Below are 19,966 nucleotides of genomic sequence, written 5' to 3'. Positions count from 1 at the left end.
GGCCCAGGCAATAAACAACTACGCCCTGCCAGTGATCAGATACCCTGCAGGAATGATAAGGTGGCTAAAGGAAGAGATACAGACCACAGACGTTAAGACGCGAAAGCTCCTCACCATGCATGGAGGGTTCCATCCCAAATCCAGCACCCTGAGACTGTACGCTAGCCGTAAGGAAGGCGGCCGTGGACTAGTGAGTGTGAGAGCCACTATCCAGGATGAAACATCCAAGATCCACAAGTACATCCAAGATAAGGCCCCAACAGATGACGTGCTCAGGGAATGTCTCAGGCAATGGGGAACAGAGGAAGACGTGCTGGAGGAAGGACCATCATGGGAGGACAAACCCCCACACGGGATGTACCACCGGAACATAACTGAAGTGGCTGATATCAAGAGGTCCCACCAATGGCTAGAGCGGGCTGGATTGAAGGACAGCACAGAGGCACTCATCATGGCTGCACAGGAGCAGGCCCTGAGCACCAGAGCAATAGAGGCCCAGATCTACCACACCAGACAAGACCCAAGGTGTAGGCTGTGCAAAGAGGCCCCTGAGACAATCCAGCAGATAACTGCAGGGTGTAAGATGCTGGCAGGAAAAGCATACATGGAGCGCCATAACCAAGTAGCTGGCATAGTGTACAGGAACATCTGCACTGAGTATGGACTGGAAACCCCAAGGTCAAAGTGGGAAACACCTCCAAAGGTGGTAGAGAATGACCGAGCCAAGATCCTGTGGGACTTCCAGATCCAGACTGACAGAATGGTAATGGCGAACCAGCCTGACATCGTGGTGGTTGACAAACAGCAGAGGAAAGCCGTTGTGGTTGACGTGGCGATACCAAGCGATGACAACATCAGGAAAAAGGAACATGAGAAACTAGAGAAATACCAAGGGCTCAGAGAAGAGCTGGAGAAGGCCTGGAAGGTGAAGGCAACAGTGGTGCCCGTGGTCATCGGAGCACTCGGGGCAGTGACCCCCAAACTGGAGGAGTGGCTACAGCAGATCCCTGGAAGAACACCAGACATCTCGGTCCAGAAGAGTGCAGTACTGGGAACAGCAAAGATACTGCACAGAACCCTCAAGCTCCCAGGCCTCTGGTAGAGGACCCGAGCTTGAAGGATGAGACCACCCGCGGAGGGTGAAGGACAAAGTTTTATATATATATATGATGGCTTAGTTCCTTTTAGTTTCAGGGTCCTGGTATTGTACATGCTGGTTCACTATCACACTGTCATGGCTTACTTGGACACTTGAAAAGAGCCATTGTTAATGTTATTAGTAACACCTGTTGTTTTCCTACTATGACAAGTCAAAATGTCTGCTGTGATAAAGGCCTGTTATGTGGTTGCAAGTTACACAGTTGAGGACCACAAAAGGCATTTTAGTCAAGTCGGGGCTATAGGTGATTAGTCAGTGCCCCTGTTACCTGATTATGGTGCCACAGGTTGTAGGCAGCTGTTATTTCACTGTAATTAATGCCAAGTTTAATATAAAGTCCCCTAAATTACACCACTCAGAGAACAATTTAGAGAGACATGCTGCAGTATATACTGTAAATATTGATTATGATCTGGTGTAGTCCAGCAGTCACACTGGCAGGTAACCAACCAAGATTTACAGTGCAGTATGGCCAACATGCCCACTTTCCACTCACACTTTGTATATTTTAAATTGTGTAATCTATTTAAGGTGTGACCCATTCTGTTGCTCAGCAGAAAACACCTGAGACATATAAACATGTGATGTCTGTATTTGTTGCCATAGCATCACCACTTTATCCAGTCCAAATGAATCTTGTCTGAGTTGCCTTGTATAACATTAATAGGATACATAAATGGGCATTTAGCACGTTTCCTCCCCTAACAAAGGTTAATATCTATCAAAATCCATGGAGATTCACTTCAGTAGGGTGGATTTAAACTGAACTCCGCCTGTTGCAGGATGGTTTCTGTGATTACCAGCCATCTCTTTTAAATTCTACATAGTTTATAATCTCATAAACATGCAGTGGATGTAGGAATGTGGGACCTTGTCATCAGATGGTGCTGCTACATCATCACACAACTGTTTCCAATTAGCCCTTTGAGGAACGGCAAGACTGCATAGCCCACTCTGGCTCCACAGTGTTTTTTAGCTAAAAATAGCAGTTCACACAACTTCAGTCTGGTTACAAAACTACCCTGGGATTCCTTTTGAATGAAGTGGGGGTCAAAGGTGATGGGGATATAGCCAATAGTAGTGCTTCCTGTTTAAATTGGAATACTTTAACTCCTCAGAGAGGTGTGGGTAGGGGAGGGAATGAGCATCTGTGAGAGGCCCACACATTTCTGAGTCTGATAAAGTCACACTCTGAAAGAAGTGAGTAAAGGGTTATTTTTTTAAGGGGAATTCCTGCCTTAAATACGAAAGAGGATTACAATCAGAAGTCTGACTTTAAACTCAGAACTCAAATACACTTTTCACATGTGGCCCTAATCCTCTTCCGTACTTAAATTACTATTATTTTACTGAGTTAAGAAATAAAGGTATTCAGTGTCTGTAAGAATTTGTCCTGAACGCTCTGGTGAAATTGTGGTCCAGAATCAGATGATGGTCGCAGTAATACGTGCAGGTTGTCTGACACATGTCCAGCAGCATGCTCAAACATGCTGTGGTGGTGGGAGGGGAGAAATGCACTGGCGGGTTAGTCATTACTTTGAGTAGTATGACTCACCATCAGTGGCTTCCTTTTTCCTCTGGGGCCTTGGAACCACAGTTTGTACAAAACTTCTGCATGCCGGCCTGTCACTGACAGTGGAAAGCTGTACATAGTGAACACTGTCTCCTTACTCAGTGAAGACAAAACAGCGAACCATATCAGTGGTACAATCTGAGCGCAGTTATGTGTCTGCCTCCCGTGCTGTGCTTGGTTTCACCTGAAAGGTGAGTCCAGACATTCATCAGGGATTAACTAACCTGCCCCTATTAGTCACTGACACTATACTGTATAACTGAATTGGAGTTTACTGCATGTCAATTACCATACGAATACGAGTCATTTTGTTTTTGTCTGTGAGAAGTGATAAGGATATGACAGTCAGAGGCAAAGTACAAGAGACAAAAAAGTTGATCTGAAAAATACATTTGATTTTTGGTCTCTGTAAATATTTCACATACTTGTTTGTGTTCACCTCGCTCTTGTTCTCTTCCCTTATTTGAACAAGAGAGGAGCTCTCTTCGTTTTCTGATGTAATCTTACCCGTACACAAGTATGATCTCACTCATATAAATAGCATGTGAGCTTGTCATCGTATCTATACATATTCCAGTGGACACTCATACAATGTCAGTAGCTGTATTGGTCCCTAACCCTAAACCTAACACTGTGATCTCCTGCTCACTCACAGAAACACTTGTGACACACTTACAGTACCATGTCCCACAAATCACTGATTCTATGTTTGTGTATGTATATTTCTTTGTATTTGAAACTTTGTTAATTCAAGTAGACAGGTTGAGATGTTTCAGCACTCACACATTATAGTGCACGTGTAACAATATTGTACACTTATTAGAAGTTAAAATACTGTATAACTACTACTGGGCTGGAAATGTGAGAAAATGTCTGTAACAAATTAAGACTTGGAACTGAAACTCCTGGAGACAGATTGTCTCATTCAGGAATGAATGCTGAAATGAACTTCTGATAAGTCGCAGTAACCTGTACCATCCAGTTACAGGCAGGTGGTTGAAACTTATCAGCTCCTGACGTTGCAGAGGGACAGACACGGGGTGGTAGAGATGGTTGTCTCATGCAGCCAAAACAACCTGAGATGAGGGTAGACTTAAGGAGAAGCCTTCTTCTTGATGCGTATATCCTTTGTAGAGGTTTGACCCTGACAACCATACAACCAGACTTACATTCACTTGTTATCGGGCTTTTTAATTGACTAACTTTGCATAAACAAGACTATGCAAGACATGCTAGCAGCTCTATGAGGCTGTACCTAGGCACAGCGGTGCTTTGAGCTAAATGCTAACATCAGCATGCTGACAATGACAACGCTAACATGCTGATGTTTAGCTGGTATAATGTTTACTGTGTTTTCCATCTTGTTTTTGTGTTAGCATGCTAACATTTGCTAATTAGCACTAAACCCAAAGTACAGCTGCGATTCACGGAAATGTCATTAGTTTTGCAGGTATTTGGTCAAAAGTATTAGACAGATTAAAATTCTGAACTGATGATGGAAGTAGATGTAACAATCACCAAAGTGAGTCATCCTGAGGGGGACATGAATGTCTGTATCATATTTTATTTCAATCCATACAATAGTTGTCGAGATATTACTCTCAAAACCACAAATGTGAACCTCGTGGTGGTGCTAAAGATAAAGTCAGGGGATCACCAAAGTCATTCGGAGCCATGAATGTCTGTACAAACATTTGTGCCAATCTATGTTGTAGATGTTGAGATATTTCCATAGTTAAATGAAAATTTTGACCTGCTGGTGGCATTAGATGAAAAATAAGATAATCAACAAAACCATTAGTATTCATCCTCTGGGTACCATGGATATAACAGTTGTCAAGGTATTTCAGTAAGAATCCAAAGCTGTGAACCTCATGGTGGTGGTTGAGGAACAGTCAGGGGATCACCATAGTCAGTGCACTTTATCCTTTGCGGACAATGAATGATATGAGATATTACAGACCAACCAACAGTTACACATAGTCAGACAATGAACAATTTCTAGGAACTATGATCCCCTAAAATCTGAAACAGGGAATTGACATTAGCTTTATCTAGAAGTAGCTAAAAATTTCAATCTGCTGTAGAAAGTGTCATTGTACTTTTCCATTCAGTCCATTCTTTTTTCTATATAGATGTCTGGCATGAAGCAGCAGAAAACTGCTGTGTGTCATCTAGCCCGGGGAAAAGATCATTTGGATGTAACATGCCCTCCGTGTGTATGACAACAAGAACCAAGACGCGCACATAGACAACGTTATGACTGACATCATTCACCCCAGGTGCCACATTTCTGGGTAATCCTACGTGATAAATGGCTACAGAATCTCCCTAATGAACTCTTGATTTTACAATGAATACAGAGAGCTTGTCACTTCTTCACCCATGATTCACCCACACACCCTTTAAGCAATCACATAATGAGAAACAATCCACAATGTGAAAATTGTTGCCACATACCAAAATTCAGCTCCAGACCCATTCAAAGTTGGGTTTTTTACATTTTCTCAAGTTCAATATGAGCAAACAATGTACTTAAGACAGATTAAAGGTGTGTTTAAAAGCTACATAGGCTACACCTCAGTTTATACTAAAGTTAAGTGGGTCTAGAGCTGAGTTTTGGTGTGCAACATACCCTTTCTGATTATGGATTCTTTCACATTCAATCTTAATCTGTACAATATATTCATGCATGTACACAACTGTTCACACAAATCTGTACACCACATTTTCTCCCAATTAAGTAGGACTACATAAAACAGTACATACATCTGTTTCCTAGTTTTCATCAGTACATTCAGCTGTACAATTTAAGTGGCTGTACTTTTACATCTCTCTTCAGTGTTTATTCATCTCCCAATAATTTATTGTTTATGTGTCCTCAGCCCTTATCTTGTGAACATATTATTAAATCATTTTGCCTACATATGAATATAAGTTGACTTGTAAATGCAAATACACACTCTCACAACCTCACTTAACTGTAGTTTGCTTTGTGTTGTTGGTTTTGCTCCTTACTACTTAGTAAGACACTCCCCAAAAGAATTCCTTGTACATGCATATGTGCTTAACAATAAACAGACTCTATTTCAACTCAACTCAAATTTAAATGACGTAATTTATTCTAAGAAAATGCTTAAGTTATCAGGATTTTTAGTGGGGTAGGATGAGTACATCTTTAGAGTTTTGAAGCTGGAAAAGAAGGAGGCCTCTGCCCTGGTACTTTTCCTCTCATCTGTGCAATGTGGGTACTTGGAATAACAAAGAACTCGCCTACTCTGCCAGCTTTGCCCCATAAAAGGATGAAAGGAGAAAGCCTTGATCGTTCCCCTCCAGCTTGTCACAATGGAGGCTACAAGAGGCGGAGGGGGTCCATAATACACACATATGCATGCATTCTTCACCCCCCACTCTCAAAGGCACACATAAACACACACTCAACCTTATGACCAAGTGACCTTATGTGCTGTTTGTTTCTGCAACAACACCTGCAGAGTATGCAGGGAGTTTAGCTCTTAAAGAAATAATCAAAAACAGGCAGCTACACCTACAGATTGCACAAACACATACTGCTACAAGCACAAGCCTGCCTCCCGCTGCTGCACATTAATATGCTAAGCAACACATGGGCACATGGTGGCTCTGCCCCCCTCCCTCACTTTCCCAACACACATTCACAGAAACCTTTCACACAAAGAAATATAAAAGGGCGACGATGGCTGGTTGGAATCCCTGTTGAGAAAGAGAACGAGGCAAGAAGTGGAAAAAGACAGAGGAGAGAGGCAGAGCATGAAAGAGTAAAAGGGGAGGGAGAGGCACTGAGAGGAGAAAATGAGGGGGTGTTGAGGAGGAGGGAGTCTGAGAGAAACAACTTAAGACAGTGAGAGCAGGACGGTAGAGAGTACACGGTGAGAACAGACACAGTGGGAACAAGTAAAAAAGAGAGAATAGAGACTTGAAATATCCATCACCATCAATCAGGTACAGTAAACCATTTTGAACACTTTAACTTTAAGTGATTTTTATCACTCTGGTGATATGTGTGTTGACCAGATGCAAAACACTAGAATGGTTTGATGTTTATTCTTAGAGATTTAGTCAGCAGTAGCATTTAAAGGCACGAGAAAAGATATTCTGAATATAAGGGTTGTTTTAAAATGAACCAGAGTGGAGATGAATATAGCGAAAATCCATTTATACTTTGTTTCAGTCTCGGGTTCCCACAGAACTCATCTGGCTTGGTGCCAAGAGAAAATGGAAGTGCTGATGGGGTCACATCAATAGTTGTATTTTTTCTTCCAGCACTCAGCATTTATTTATCTAAAGCTGTTTACAGGATGGAAACTGGAACGTCTCAAATGTTTGATTATACCCAAAGCCATTTCCAAGCCGTAAACTTTGGTAAAATAGCATCCTAGTCAACAAGCCAAAGAAATGTGTTTTATGTCTTACCACTCTCAACAAAACTTTCTTGTCTTTTGATCTAATAGGGTAGATCTTATCCACAGTACCACTGTGGATCCTTGTTTATTTTATTTTGATTTATTTATGTCTAGTATTATAACCAAGTTCTGTATTTTGGTTTCTGTGATTTTACGCAGTGACCACTACTACAATAACTTTAGCTTCTTCATTACCATTCCTTTATTCCACCTTATTTACACTTTAAATTCCTTCTTATAACTGGCCTCTAGGTATAATTGTAATATACAAGGTCAATAGAGAATACATTACCAATGAAGATGCATTTCCTCTCTTAGACTGAATGGATAAGCATCCTGTTAACAGTGTTACTGATCCATTTATGGCCGTATTATTTTTCTCATCATTTGTCATTTCATGTCCTCAGAAATGACGTCACTGTGCTGGAACCTGGCTTTGCTTCTCCTTTTTGCTTCGCCTCTCCTCCACTCCCAGCTCTTCACTCACGCTGCCTCCACTTCCCCTCCCGTCACTCGTCCACGGATCATATTCTTGACTGGCTTGGGCTCAGATGATGAGTATGATGATGTGGACGACCTTGACAACCACAGCTCTCCTCCTGAAAAGCTGTACCCGGTGAAGACGACCCTTCTCCAGCAGGCACCGCAGCTCTGCCAATACAATCCCTGCTTGGAGAATCAGGAGCCCTGCACCAATCTTTCAGCAAAGACTGGGTGCCTCTGTCCTGGCGTCAGTGGGGCTGATAAGCCTCCTCAAGCACCACGCATCAAAGTGCTGCTGCCAGTCACTGAAGGGGATGACATAGGGAAGATAGAAGTCCAGTGGTGCGCTCCGTCTTCTGTGGTGTCTGGGTACAGAGTGGTGATTGAGGGAAATGAGGGGGATGCCAAGGAGTTTGGGGATGTTTCGCGACGAGGTGTGGTCAGATCTTTGGAAGTTGGGACTAAGGTGTGTGTGGAGGCGGTGAACAATGCAGGGCACAGCACCCCCTCAGAGTTCTCCTGTAAGCGGTATGACCCCCCTAAATCTTCTAACGGTTACACGCTGGCCTGGGTCATAGGAGGAGTCGTCCTCCTTCTATTTCTCATCATAGCAGCTGTGATCCTCTGGAAGTATCAAATGCGTCAAAAGGCAAAGAGAGACTCCACAGATGGACTAGGGAACCCTTCATACAGCACAGAGGGAACTCTGTGATCCAGACTAGTTCAGCACAGACAATCCATACCAGTCACACTGAACAGGCCCCTTGAGACAGGGGGCACAGCAACGGGGTAGTCATGAACAAAAGCCAAATAGTTCTGGGGTGGTGTTATGATTGATTGTAGAATTAAGAAGTTGTTTACAGTCCTATTTCAAAGAATATGTAAACATTTGGGGAAAAGAGGAGTAGTGTTCATTGAAAATAACACTAACAAAAGTATAATTCAATTATTTTGTGGTAAGAACTACAGGTTTGTTTGCTGGCAAATTAACCTTTGTAGGTTTATTGTAGTGTTTTTTTTTTTTATCATGGCTGAATTTAATTGTAAATACATTTTTTAGGATATACTGACTGAAACCTTTGTAATAAACTAAAACTTATTTTAATAAAAAACTGTGTGAATGTTCTTGGTTGAATTTTTGCTGTCATCAGAAAGGTTTTGCACAGGCTTGCATGTTGTAACATACAGCAAGGTGACAAATTAACGAAGAAAAACATCATAATGTGTGTTAGTAAGGTGTAGGGCCACCACAAGCCACAAGAACAGTTTTAATGTGCCTTGGCATCAAGTCTCTGAAACTTTACTGGAGGGATTGAACAACGGTCGGTATAAAATGTCCCATTGAGATCTGGTAACTGTGGGGACCATATAATATTCACCATGCTACACTTTTCAAACTATTTATTGACCTCTTGTGTACTGTATGGCAGCATCTGCATTTGTTAAATTTTTCTTTCTTAGATTTATATATATATATTTTATTTATTTATTTCCTCTAATTTATTCAATTTTAACTCTTGTCATCCATCTGTATGCAGTAGTGGAAAGTATTTAAGGTTAAGAACTTAAATACGTGTTTAAGAACAATTAGAATGAAGAACATTTGCTTTATTTAAGTAATTTCATTTTATGTTATTTTATAGTTACATTACATTTCAGAGGGAAATATTGTACTTTTTACTCCCCTACATTTATTTGAAAGCTTAAAATTTTATCTGTAACAGAATATTTTACCTAGCGCTATCCCTCCTTTCACATTAGACATTACACAATCCTCCACCACTGTCTGCACTTTAAACTACAACAACTTCAACTTCTCTACTTTTATTTTGAAAGTCTTGTAAAAACTCTGCCATTGGGAAATTGATTTTATTGGCTAGCGACTGAAGTCTTTCACGCTAGGTCCCGCCTACTCTTGTCGTCTAAGCCAATGATTCGTCACTAAACAATGTGAGGAAGAAGGTGTATTCCTTTAAACAACCTACAGCTTCAAACAACCAGGATGACGAACTCAGGTGAATCTTTTTTCAAATATAATTTAACTAACTAGCTGCCTATCTGAATTTTACGAATTAACGTTACTTGAAACTTTAGTTTCTGCTAAATAGGTAACACTTGTTTAGTTAATAAATAATAGCCTATAATCGTCGCAGGTAAAATGGCATTAACACTTAGTAGCTATATTGTCATAGACAACCTGCGTTAACGGTGGGTCCCTAGTTATTGCATTAAGCTAATTATAACAGATTTCTCTAACTAATAAATATAAAATGAGGAAACAATTCGTAGTTGTAAGAATATTGCCGTAATGATTCAGAAATGGCTTCGCAGACAAAATATTTTGATGGACAAACCCGAAGCTACCGGTATCCTGAAGGAATACCAGCTGGTTGCCCAAGCAACAACAACAACCCAGTTTCATAATTTCACTCTTAAGTGAAGCAAAACATGATGAGTGTTTGCATACCGTAACCTGTTTCATCAAAGGCGAGTGGGGGCATTTACTCCTAATTTTCAGACAGATACACACTGGCACACTGTCTGATAAGTAAAAGTATGTCTTGTGGAGTGGCATGTACCCTGAAGGTGGAGATGGGCATCAGGACTTCTTTGTATTCTAGCCTGGTTCCAGACCTCTTCAATCATCACCCAAGGCTGTAAAAATAATTCAGATTCAAATGCAGTCAAATATGAATGAATAATGATGTGAATCATTGTGAAAAGTGAATTTTATGGGAGTATTCAATCAATGGCTAATTAGACTTTGCAAAGCCTTTAATGTGTTTCCTCTCTCATTGCCAGTCACCAAGGAAATCTCCTATGAGGATCTGAAGGCACTTCTGGGAAATAGCCAGAATCTCCTTCTGGTTGATGTTCGTACCAAAGAGGAAGTGGATAAAGGACGTATTCCAGGATCTGTTCACATCCCACGTGAGCTTTTAAATTCATTTACATGGAGGGGCAAAAGGTTATCAAGGTGAAAATACATACAGTATGTACCATTGTCTTACTGAACACTGAATTTCCTGTTTTCCCCTCAATCTTACCACTTACCATACACATTCAGACCAAAGTTCTCCTATGTGTTGTTATGCAAAAGTGTGCAGTGGTGGATAAGCATCAGTGTACTGTAGTCTGGTTTTTCAGGTTCTGAATGTTCTGTATTAGATGTTAGTGTTTATGTCCATCATCTATTACATTTTAAAACACTTTTCTGCCTTCATCCCTTTAATCATTCAGTTGATACAGTAGAGGCCGCTCTTGCAATGGGGTCAGAAGAATTCAAGGCCAAGTACGGAGTAACCAAGCCACCGTTGGACGCACCAGAGCTGGTGTTTCACTGCCAGATGGGCAAGCGAGGAGGAACAGCCACGGGCAAGGCCAACAAACTCGGATACCTTAAGTAAATATGCTATTGGTTACTATACATTATACACACAGCCCATCTTGCTTTTAAACAGACAGCCCAAGTCTCCTACATATATAGCTCTCACTGTTTTAAGATCTGCTGTATCTCATGCCTGTACAATGACTCCCGTACACTTGAGACCAATTAACTCTATTTCCTCACAGGAACATTGCCTATGAGCTTTGTCTGTCTGCATGTATTACTTATTCTTATTGTTCTTAAATGTGACCTTTTGTCTTCTGTTTCAGTGCACGTAATTATACCGGAGGATACAAGGAGTGGTCTGAGAAAGAGGGAAAGTGATTCGTGTTGAAGGCAAAGCATCGTATATATTTATACAAAAAACAATTGTGAAAGCTAGACAGATGAAATAGAGAAATATGTCTGTGTTTTGTTTATCTTTTGATATTGTTTTGTTTTCATACACTACATTATTGTATTTTAAAATATGTATGAATAAATACAAATAAAGTCAATTATGTTATCTACTCAGATTTACATGTATTTGTGGGGGTCATTTCAGAGAGCTGAATATCTAGACAAACACTTTCTCCATGCCAAGATGTATACAAGACACTGGCAGCATCAAATGTAGTACAGACAGTATACAATAAAAGAAATCTGCTGAGGAAGACAGTGAGATGTGGTTAAAAGCTCAAGAAAAAAACTAGCAAGTGGACCTTCATTTAAGATCATATCTTCAGTAATTTCTGTAAATTTGATGCAGTTTAAAGACAGGTAGATCTTACATACAATGTAGTACAGATTTAGTACTCTTACAGCTATTTTTTTTAGACTATAATACCTTGGAAAAATCAAATATATATATTAAATATGAAAATATAAAGCAGAACCGTGTTGTTTGTTGATTTGACAGATCTGTTTCGATCTTAAAATATGACTTTTTTTTTTAATGCTTAGAAACATTTACCAAGTGTGGCTGGTGGGCTCTGGGCTCATGACAGTATTTCTAAAAATCCTGGCTATGGTTCTGCTTTCAGGTGCCTAATTACAATGATCAAGTCAAGATAATTTCCACAAAATCTCTTATTAACTGCCTTTCTATATTCCTCATCTCACTTGTAAGGTATTATCAGTGATTTCACCAATGTATTAGCATTGCTACCTGTGATATAGGGTATAGAAAAGTTTGTAAGGATATTATTTAGCAGGAAAATATTCTGTGACTGCACAGTGTGTCAGGCACGTGCGCAATCTCAAAGGCCATTTAGCGCGCGCGTGGCAGTTAAATTGTGTTAATTAACTAAAGATGCTCAGAGAAATACAACAGGTAATGGTTTAAATTAGGGTTGTTCTACCTAGAAACAACGTTTGTATGTATACAATGATTTTTTAATTGACAGTCAATCTCTGCTCGTAATTGTTTATAAAATGGAGACCGGTCAAGGTTTGAAGCTAACTAGCATAACATATATAGCTTTAGCTAGCTAAACTAGGAGTTTGTATTTTCAATTACCACCTCAGGTGTTGCGGTTGGTCATGCGTTTGGCAAAGCAAAGACAACAGCATGGTTTAAAGACTGCAGGAGGGCTTTTGGTACTTCTGTGGACTGAACCAGGAGCCTCTGTTCAAAGTCTAAACTGCACTGGTAAGAAAACACTTCACCATTTTCTCATAATCTGAGCTGCTTCATCAGGATGAACTACCAGTGGAATAAAGGTGCCATAAAGTGCTGTGTCCCATTTTGTCACATAGAAATATCTATCAAAATTTAAATCAAATGAACAAAGTTAGGTTATTCTGACAGAAAAAATCTATACTTTTGATTACAACTACTTTTAGTATATGTCAAGTTTAGGCAAATAACTGTTAAGTGAGAGAGAGCCACCTTCCAATAGGCATCTTTTGATGAGCTTTAGAAAGTAAGTAATACATTTAAGATTGTTTCAATCAAAAATAGCAAAGCCAACATGAGTGTTAACCGTCCATATATAAATAAAGCTACATTTCAGGTAAAAATCTGCAAGATGTGGTGAAAACGTGTATATCAGAACTCTGACAAAAAGGTGCAATCCATCCAGTCCAAAAAGACACATCACCACAATAAAAAAGGCGTGATTATTCACTTTGGTGCATGATTACACATTTATTTGGACTAATTTCAACCTGTACTTGATTACTGTAGAGAATTAAAAGGAAACAGACTGTTTCCAGCAGCTGCTAGGATTTTCTTTCTAGACAAGGCAAAACTAATAGGTGACATATAGCACAATGTGTTGTAACAGTGTTCACATTTGTGTTGCAGTTGCAGCTGCTGGTCCCTGGTGCATAGGGATTAAAATGGAAGCTCTCCAACCTGGTATGTTTACACACCTAACACATACACACATCTTTAGCTTCAGCTTTTGTACACTGCATTACCTCTTTTTGATATATAAGTCCTCACAGATTTGAAGGAGAGCATGTTTCCCTGTTTGTGGCCATGTCCTCAGCCTGACCCTGAGGAGCTGTGTGCCTTCACTGATCTGTATGGTTCCCTCAGATTACTCCTGTCTTTTCAGGTACAACATTTGATTGGCCTGAATAATTATTACTGACATGAGCATTGTCTTAAACTTTTTAAGCACTATAGTAACCTATTTGTCTGTGGGAAGAATGTCCCAAGATGTCTGGGTGGGATCAATCTACTGATTTACTGACTCTTAGTAATTAAACCAAGATTAACCAAATGTCAATAATTAATACTACACTAAATCCAAAACACATTCAAATTAAATTCAGTAGTGTACCAGTACAGTGAGATGTGAAGTTAGGGAATAACATTTCAGAACTTTGGCTTCTTCGCGCAGGGAAAAGATGCAAACTCCACACAGAAAGGTTCGAACCCAGAACCCTCCTTGCTGTGAGGCGACAGTGTTAACCACTGTACTACCATGCCGCCCCCTTACAGTATAAGTTCTCTTTAAAATCCCTCCAAATGCCAGATTGCTGTTCAGTAGGTCATAACTGTACCCCATAATATTAAAATAGGTACATGTTAGTTAAAAAATACCTATAGTATAAATTCCTTTTAAGTTCCAACATTGTTACCCCCTTATTCCCTAACTTCATGTTTCCTTGTACCTACATGTAAGTATCTGTACATACTGTACTGGTACACTGTATTAAAAATTGCACTGTAAATTGGGAAGAATTACACTGTACGTTGTGGGCCACATTTTCTTTAATTTAATATATGTCCTTTAAATGTGATTCATGATAGATGATCACAGTGAGCCTGTGAGTGACATATCATCTCTGTGTATATCTTTGCATTGTACAGATGAAAGATGCAAGACTTTTCAGTCCAGAGTGGTGTGCTCGTATAGAAGCGTTCCTACACACATTCAGTTTGGCTAACGCAAGGGTAGGATCTCTTTTCCCTCTGACATAAAGTATATCCACAGTATTGTTTTAAAGTAGGTAGCAAAAATTTGATTCTCTTTCTTTTTCACAGATCAAAATCCACCTCAAATTCAAATTCAGTCAGCAGACCTTCCAGCGAGAATTTAGGTATGACTGCCAACTATGCAGGTTTTTGGATTAAGGTTATGTTCTTTATAAATTTGATGTACCCCATGTATTCTGCAGTGATTCATTCAGTTGCCCTGTATTACATAAAATGTTTTTTAAAGTTACTTAAACGTGTAAAAGTAAAAATTTACCTCATACACAAAGACTGCAAAGCAGTAGATCAGATTTTAACAGTGGATTGCTATGTTTTTGGCTTCAGGAGTTACAACATAATAAACACAAAACAAAGACTCACCACTATAGGTAAACCCCCAGTTTTTGAGAAGTGCTAATGGTAAATTCACATTCTTGCAGAGGGAAGATCAAGAGTAAAGTTCCATGGGCAGACCAACCGTATCTGACCTTGGATGTTACCTCTAGTATACAGTCAGTAATGGCGTTTTTAATATTATTTAATTTGTGCTTGTTTGTGTGGATCAATGTCTTACTTTCAGTAGAAAAATAATAGAACCCAACAGGTACAGATGTGTAACCAAAATAATTTTATCCTCATCTATTAATGCTGAAATGTTGAAAATACTGGGGCATATACGGGTATGTTCACTGTTGTTTATAGAAAGTGATACGCTCTCCTTGGGTTTGAAGGCCTCCTGAGTGTGTGAAGAAAGGATCCTGGTGTCAGGGAGGACACCCTGTTCTTGGAGGCAGGTTGCCACTCAGTATCCCACCTGAAGCCATGGACCAGGGCCTGTTTGGGGAGCTCAGCATCCAGCCTGTCACACTCCTGAGCCCCTGTGTGCTGCAGTACCCCAATCTAGCAACACAACTCACTCACATACAAATATCCTTTGATGATTTTATCACAATTCTGTTTGTGTTTTTTACGGACACAATCTCTAGGCCCAGCCGAGTTGTGGAGAGTGTCAGTTGTGGTGGCCTCAGGATTGTGTCTCTGCTTTTTGCAGAGGATTTGGTCCAGCTGGCTTTATCAGACCGTGACAGTTTGCAGCTGAGTGTGAAAGCAGGGATGAAGGTCAACACCTCCAAGTCTAAGGCCATGGTACTCCCTTTGGAATGGGAGTGAGTCAGTGAAGGAGTTCAAGTATCCTGGGGTCTTGTTTACGAGCGAGGGCAAGGGTCGGGTTATGCTCGAACAAAACTAGTTTGTAAAACGTGTTGTCTGACCGCATCGGAAATCAAATGTGTTTATAGTTGTTCCAAACAGCCACACACAAAGGCACGGTGTAAAGCCAGCCATCATACAGAGGGGGGAGACTTAATATCGTTTAAATGTGGGGATAAAGGCGCACATTTTCAGACAGTCTCTCCTGAAAGATATTCATAGTGTTGCACTTGGTTATGAAAAGAAAAAAGAAACAGAAATAGTTGTGTAACAAATGAAAAAAGAGAGCTAGAGAGAGAGAAGTTCAAACCAAGCCCACTTTCTCACCGGACTATTGTGGTGAAGAGAGAGCTGAGCCTAAAGCTTTGGATATTGACCAAAAGAGTGAAATCACCATATAAACAATCGAAATGAGTTTCCTTCGCAGGCTTGGGCTGGGCTCACAGATAAGAGAGTGAGGAGGGCTCATACATCTGGGGGGACTCCGTTGAGGTGGTTCGGGCATCTGATTTTGATTAGTCTTCCTTGACTTCTCATGTGTCCACGTGTTTGTATACAGCCCCAGTAATGTTCCTGTCACAGGCCCCTCCAACTTCTTCCAGAACCTCCCTGCACATCTGGACTGTCAGGAACTGGGGCTGCAGGGCCTTCATTGCTCCTCTTTCAAAGGTAGACACAAGCCAGTGACGGGAACAACACATTCTTCTTGTTTCTCGGTAGAGGAACTGGTTTTCCTGGACAGGGTGTAGATTGAAACTGAAGTCAGTCCAAAGTCCAGAACAGTTAATCCTGTCTTTAAAAGTGACGTCCTGAAACACCTACAACCTCGATTAGTTGCCTGAGTTGAAGAAGACTAATTTCAACCACCTGTGTTTATTTGTTAGAGAATGTGCACACAGTTCTGGCCTGAAGCTGCTCATAAAAACTTAAATGGATCACAAACAATGGAAGTAGAAAAAAGGACACACACAGAACACACTAACAAAGACCTTAAAGTGACAGCACTTGGAGAGAAAGGCTCTCACACTGCAAATCTGGGCAGTGAAATGATTGTCACGGCATTTTATAAACCTGTCTCCTTTGAAGTACGTCCACATGCAACTAATCTGCGCTTGTGGTTTACATTAATTACTAATTAACAGTTAGTTCTGATGCAAGAAGTAGTGTTGTACTCACATAGAAAAGAAATTCTCACAGCAGAGAGTTAGGGTGGAGAAAGAGTTTACAATGTGTTTCACTTTGACCCTGAATTCAGGTTTCCATCCTGTCTTATACTAGAAATCTGTGATTACCTTTTTCATATTTAACTTTGCCCATGATGTTTTCCTGACCTTAGCTAAGTGGGTTTAGTTGCCATCATCTAATCATACCTTAATTTTGTCTTAGTTTCCACAAGTGAATTTTTTAAGGAATAAAACACTGAAAAAGTAAAACTAGTGATCAACATAAGTGTTTTGTCTGATATGTTTAAAAAAGACAATCCGGGTGACATTACAGATAATTCTTGTGCCTGCAAATATGGTTTGAAAACAGATTTCAAGAAAATTATTGAATGGGTTTCTCATGTCAACGTACTTTACAAGCAGGTGGTAGTCTCCAATGAAATACTCCTTGGGTGTCCAGACAACAGTCAGCCTTTCTGAATTTAACTCTGCCTTCTTGAGTGTTTGATTTAACCCTGTAGTAACTTGAGATTTTCTTAGAGGCAATCAGTTAAGTTAATTAAAGACCAGGCTAAATCTAGGATTATTCTGAACCATGTGTGAAAGAGCTGATTTGAGCTGATCTGGTTTAGTGTAATCTGACACTTGCCTTTCTGGAGCTACGCTTAATCGTCACTAAGTAATCTTTGTCTGGCACAGATAGTGGGATACAGTATAGTGCATTACAGGCATATTCATCATTTTCATGATAAAATTAAAATTGTACTTATTTCTCAGAAACAGCTCTTGCTTAAAAACTATTTCCTGTCCTTGTAGATTACACAATTAATCACTACCACAAGTCTACATAAATCACATGTAGCTTATTCATTCACACTATAAACTAAAGGCCCCATAATACAGTCTGCTCTGGTATTTGGCTGCTGTAGAGAAGATCCTCTCTCACAAACATTACTGGTTTATTCTGGCCTGAAAAGGGACACATTTGGTGCTAATGTTGTTACTTTACGCCCAAGAAAATACTCCACTAAACATCTGTTAACTGATTGAACTTTTAAAACTAGAACTGTTATAAAACCTTGTAACAATTACTTGCCCAACCCAAAGGTGTGTCTTCCTTTACGACAATGTTACGCACATATGATTGTTACAACCAACCGCTGTACCACTGTGTCTTCAACCAGTGTAGACTTGTAGTGTGTTTGAAGTGGATAACATCACGAATAATCATGTTTTATATCCTTCTCATTTTTAACTGTACAAAAAAATGTTTAAACATCTTCTGCAGATCTTGTGCACAGCGGTGGCACTGTGTACACGGTAGAGCAAGAAAACTGTGAGGATCCAGAGTCAAGTCTTCCCTCAGTGCAGCAGAGTCTCCTGCTTTTCCTCTTTCTGAAGCACAGTGACCCGTTCACATACCAGCTCTCTGATATGATGGGTGAGAGGCAGCTGCATGTATAATCACAAAACACTGCATTAAAGTTGGTCTTTCCTCCTTTTGTTTCTGTATTTCTGTATCTATCCTCCTCCCACAGCCACAGAGGCGCTGATAGAGCACCACCTAGAGGATATTCTGAACAACAACAGGCAGGCAGTCACAACAGCACTGCAGACTGAGCTGAAGAACACGATGAAAGCCCAAAATCACAGAAAAAAAGCAAGTCTGAGATACGCATACACGCTAACTGCCAGGGAGGAAATGTCTCTTTAATCACTTGTTGTTGGGGGGGGGGCTCTCAACAATTATTGCACTGGATGAAAAATAAATCAACAATTGATTTAGATAATCAATTTATTGTTGATGTTGTTTATCTAGCAAAGATGCCAAAAGTTTGCAGGTTGCAGCTTCTCAAATCTGAGGATTTGCTGCTTTTCTCTGCTTTTTATTAGTTTACATTGAATATCTTTGTGTTTCGGACTCTTGGTTGACCAAAACAAGACATTTGAAGACATCACCTTTGGGCTTTGGGAGATTGTGATGGTCATTTTTTTTTAAAATTATATTCTGATATTTTATAATCAATTAATTGTTTAAATGGAAAAAATCATCAATACATTAATGAAAATTAGTAATTGATCTGTGCCCTAATCTTGTGTGTTTGGGTGTTGTGTGTGACATGTAAGGACCAAGAGAAGCTGCGTTTAGCTGCTGAGGTGATTCTCAGTTCGTCCATCAGTATTGTGAGCTGCAGCAGTAACATGGACTTCAGAAATGCCTGTCTGAACAGCATGAAGGTGTGAAAAAAATGTAAATTTTAAAAATGTATATGCAGATGTTTATAGTTAATTCTAAAATAAAAGAGTTGTTCACTTTCACAACAAAGACGCCACTGGCAAAGATATTAGGTTATGTGCTACACTGTAAATTCACCTGTTACATACATACATGGATATACATTTATACGTGTTGATAGTGTGACAAAAGTCAGATGTGTGTCCATAATGTATGTGTTTGTCAGGTGTGTGACACTCATGACCTGTCAGCCTCCCTCCGTGAATCGCTGAGGAGGGTGACATCATGGAAATTCATTCCCAGGGAAAGGTGCTACTCCGCTCAGGTGAGTGGGATGTTTGTTGTTACCTGATACCATACTTATTACTATAGCAGCATTTCAGCGCTTTTAGATATCTGTTTTTAATACATTATCTAACGACACGTGATTACTTTCACAGATGAAAGACCATCCTGAGAGTGATGAGCCCACCAGAACAGAAATATGAGAATGTCTGTGTTTGCCTTAAAAGAGTTTTGTTCTGAGTGAAGGCTGTGGAAGCAGACTGGAATTAACGTTTTGTAGTAGAAGAATATTTTGTAGAAGTGTGGTAGTGTATGTTTTGAATGTGCTGGTGACAGAAATTGGTATTAAACCTGTACTTTTTTTAAAAATGCATTGTTTTTATTATAGTTTGTGCGTTAAACCAGATGTGATAGATAGAAAACCTTCCAAAAGAGAGCTACATTTAACTGAATTTCTGATCTGGGATAATCCTTTGTTGATGTTTTTCAATAATCTACCCCTAAATAAACAATATGGTACAATAACATGATGAACATCTGTACAATATAATGTATTTCAGTGTATAAGCTGGGATAACCAGACTGGTTAAACATTCAAACATTTCGACAGGCCTAGATG

The 19,966-nt window shown here is 39.9% G+C and overlaps 3 protein-coding genes across 5 annotated transcripts; all 3 read left to right on the top strand.

The window, feature by feature from the left end:
* Positions 1–6,426: 6,426 nt before the first annotated feature.
* si:ch1073-303k11.2 (LRRN4 C-terminal-like protein) lies at positions 6,427–8,782 on the top strand. Its single transcript, XM_044205222.1, has 2 exons — positions 6,427–6,713; positions 7,582–8,782. Exon 2 carries the CDS (start codon positions 7,584–7,586, stop codon positions 8,367–8,369), a length of 786 nt encoding a protein of 261 aa, XP_044061157.1. The 5' UTR covers positions 6,427–6,713; positions 7,582–7,583; the 3' UTR covers positions 8,370–8,782.
* Positions 8,783–9,530: 748 nt separating this feature from the next.
* On the top strand, positions 9,531–11,560 carry tstd1 (thiosulfate sulfurtransferase like domain containing 1). Its single transcript, XM_044205223.1, has 4 exons — positions 9,531–9,672; positions 10,460–10,588; positions 10,898–11,060; positions 11,315–11,560. Exons 1-4 carry the CDS (start codon positions 9,660–9,662, stop codon positions 11,367–11,369), a joined length of 360 nt encoding a protein of 119 aa, XP_044061158.1. The 5' UTR covers positions 9,531–9,659; the 3' UTR covers positions 11,370–11,560.
* A 514-nt stretch (positions 11,561–12,074) lies between these two features.
* Positions 12,075–19,877, top strand: zgc:195212 (DUF4554 domain-containing protein). 3 transcript variants are annotated; one of them, XM_044205217.1, is made up of 14 exons: positions 12,075–12,153; positions 12,552–12,675; positions 13,333–13,386; positions 13,467–13,588; positions 14,350–14,433; positions 14,524–14,579; positions 14,895–14,966; positions 15,186–15,381; positions 16,209–16,332; positions 18,115–18,267; positions 18,365–18,486; positions 18,954–19,064; positions 19,289–19,387; positions 19,503–19,873. In XM_044205217.1, exons 2-14 carry the CDS (start codon positions 12,567–12,569, stop codon positions 19,548–19,550), a joined length of 1,350 nt encoding a protein of 449 aa, XP_044061152.1. In that variant the 5' UTR covers positions 12,075–12,153; positions 12,552–12,566; the 3' UTR covers positions 19,551–19,873. The 3 variants fall into 3 exon arrangements, with proteins under 3 accessions (XP_044061152.1, XP_044061153.1, XP_044061151.1); XM_044205216.1 differs by lacking the exon at positions 12,075–12,153 and adding an exon at positions 12,228–12,357; XM_044205218.1 differs by lacking the exons at positions 12,075–12,153; positions 18,115–18,267 and adding an exon at positions 12,210–12,357 and having other exon boundaries at positions 19,503–19,877.
* Positions 19,878–19,966: the final 89 nt, after the last annotated feature.

Source organism: Siniperca chuatsi, linkage group LG8 (genome assembly GCF_020085105.1).
Source record: "Siniperca chuatsi isolate FFG_IHB_CAS linkage group LG8, ASM2008510v1, whole genome shotgun sequence".
Lineage (NCBI taxonomy): Eukaryota > Metazoa > Chordata > Actinopteri > Centrarchiformes > Sinipercidae > Siniperca > Siniperca chuatsi.
Note: the sequence above shows the minus strand (reverse complement) of the source record. Positions and strands in the feature narration are given on the sequence as shown.

Coding starts and splice junctions, on each gene's coding strand:
- si:ch1073-303k11.2 (XM_044205222.1), top strand. CDS start 7,584: ATGACGTCACTGTGCTGGAACCTGGCTTTGCTTCTCCTTTTTGCTTCG.
- tstd1 (XM_044205223.1), top strand. Junction 10,589..10,897: donor AGGATCTGTTCACATCCCAC/GTGAGCTTTTAA, acceptor TTAATCATTCAG/TTGATACAGTAGAGGCCGCT. Junction 11,061..11,314: donor AACAAACTCGGATACCTTAA/GTAAATATGCTA, acceptor CTTCTGTTTCAG/TGCACGTAATTATACCGGAG.
- zgc:195212 (XM_044205216.1), top strand. CDS start 12,337: ATGCTCAGAGAAATACAACAG. Junction 12,358..12,551: donor TGCTCAGAGAAATACAACAG/GTAATGGTTTAA, acceptor TTACCACCTCAG/GTGTTGCGGTTGGTCATGCG. Junction 19,388..19,502: donor AAAGGTGCTACTCCGCTCAG/GTGAGTGGGATG, acceptor TTACTTTCACAG/ATGAAAGACCATCCTGAGAG.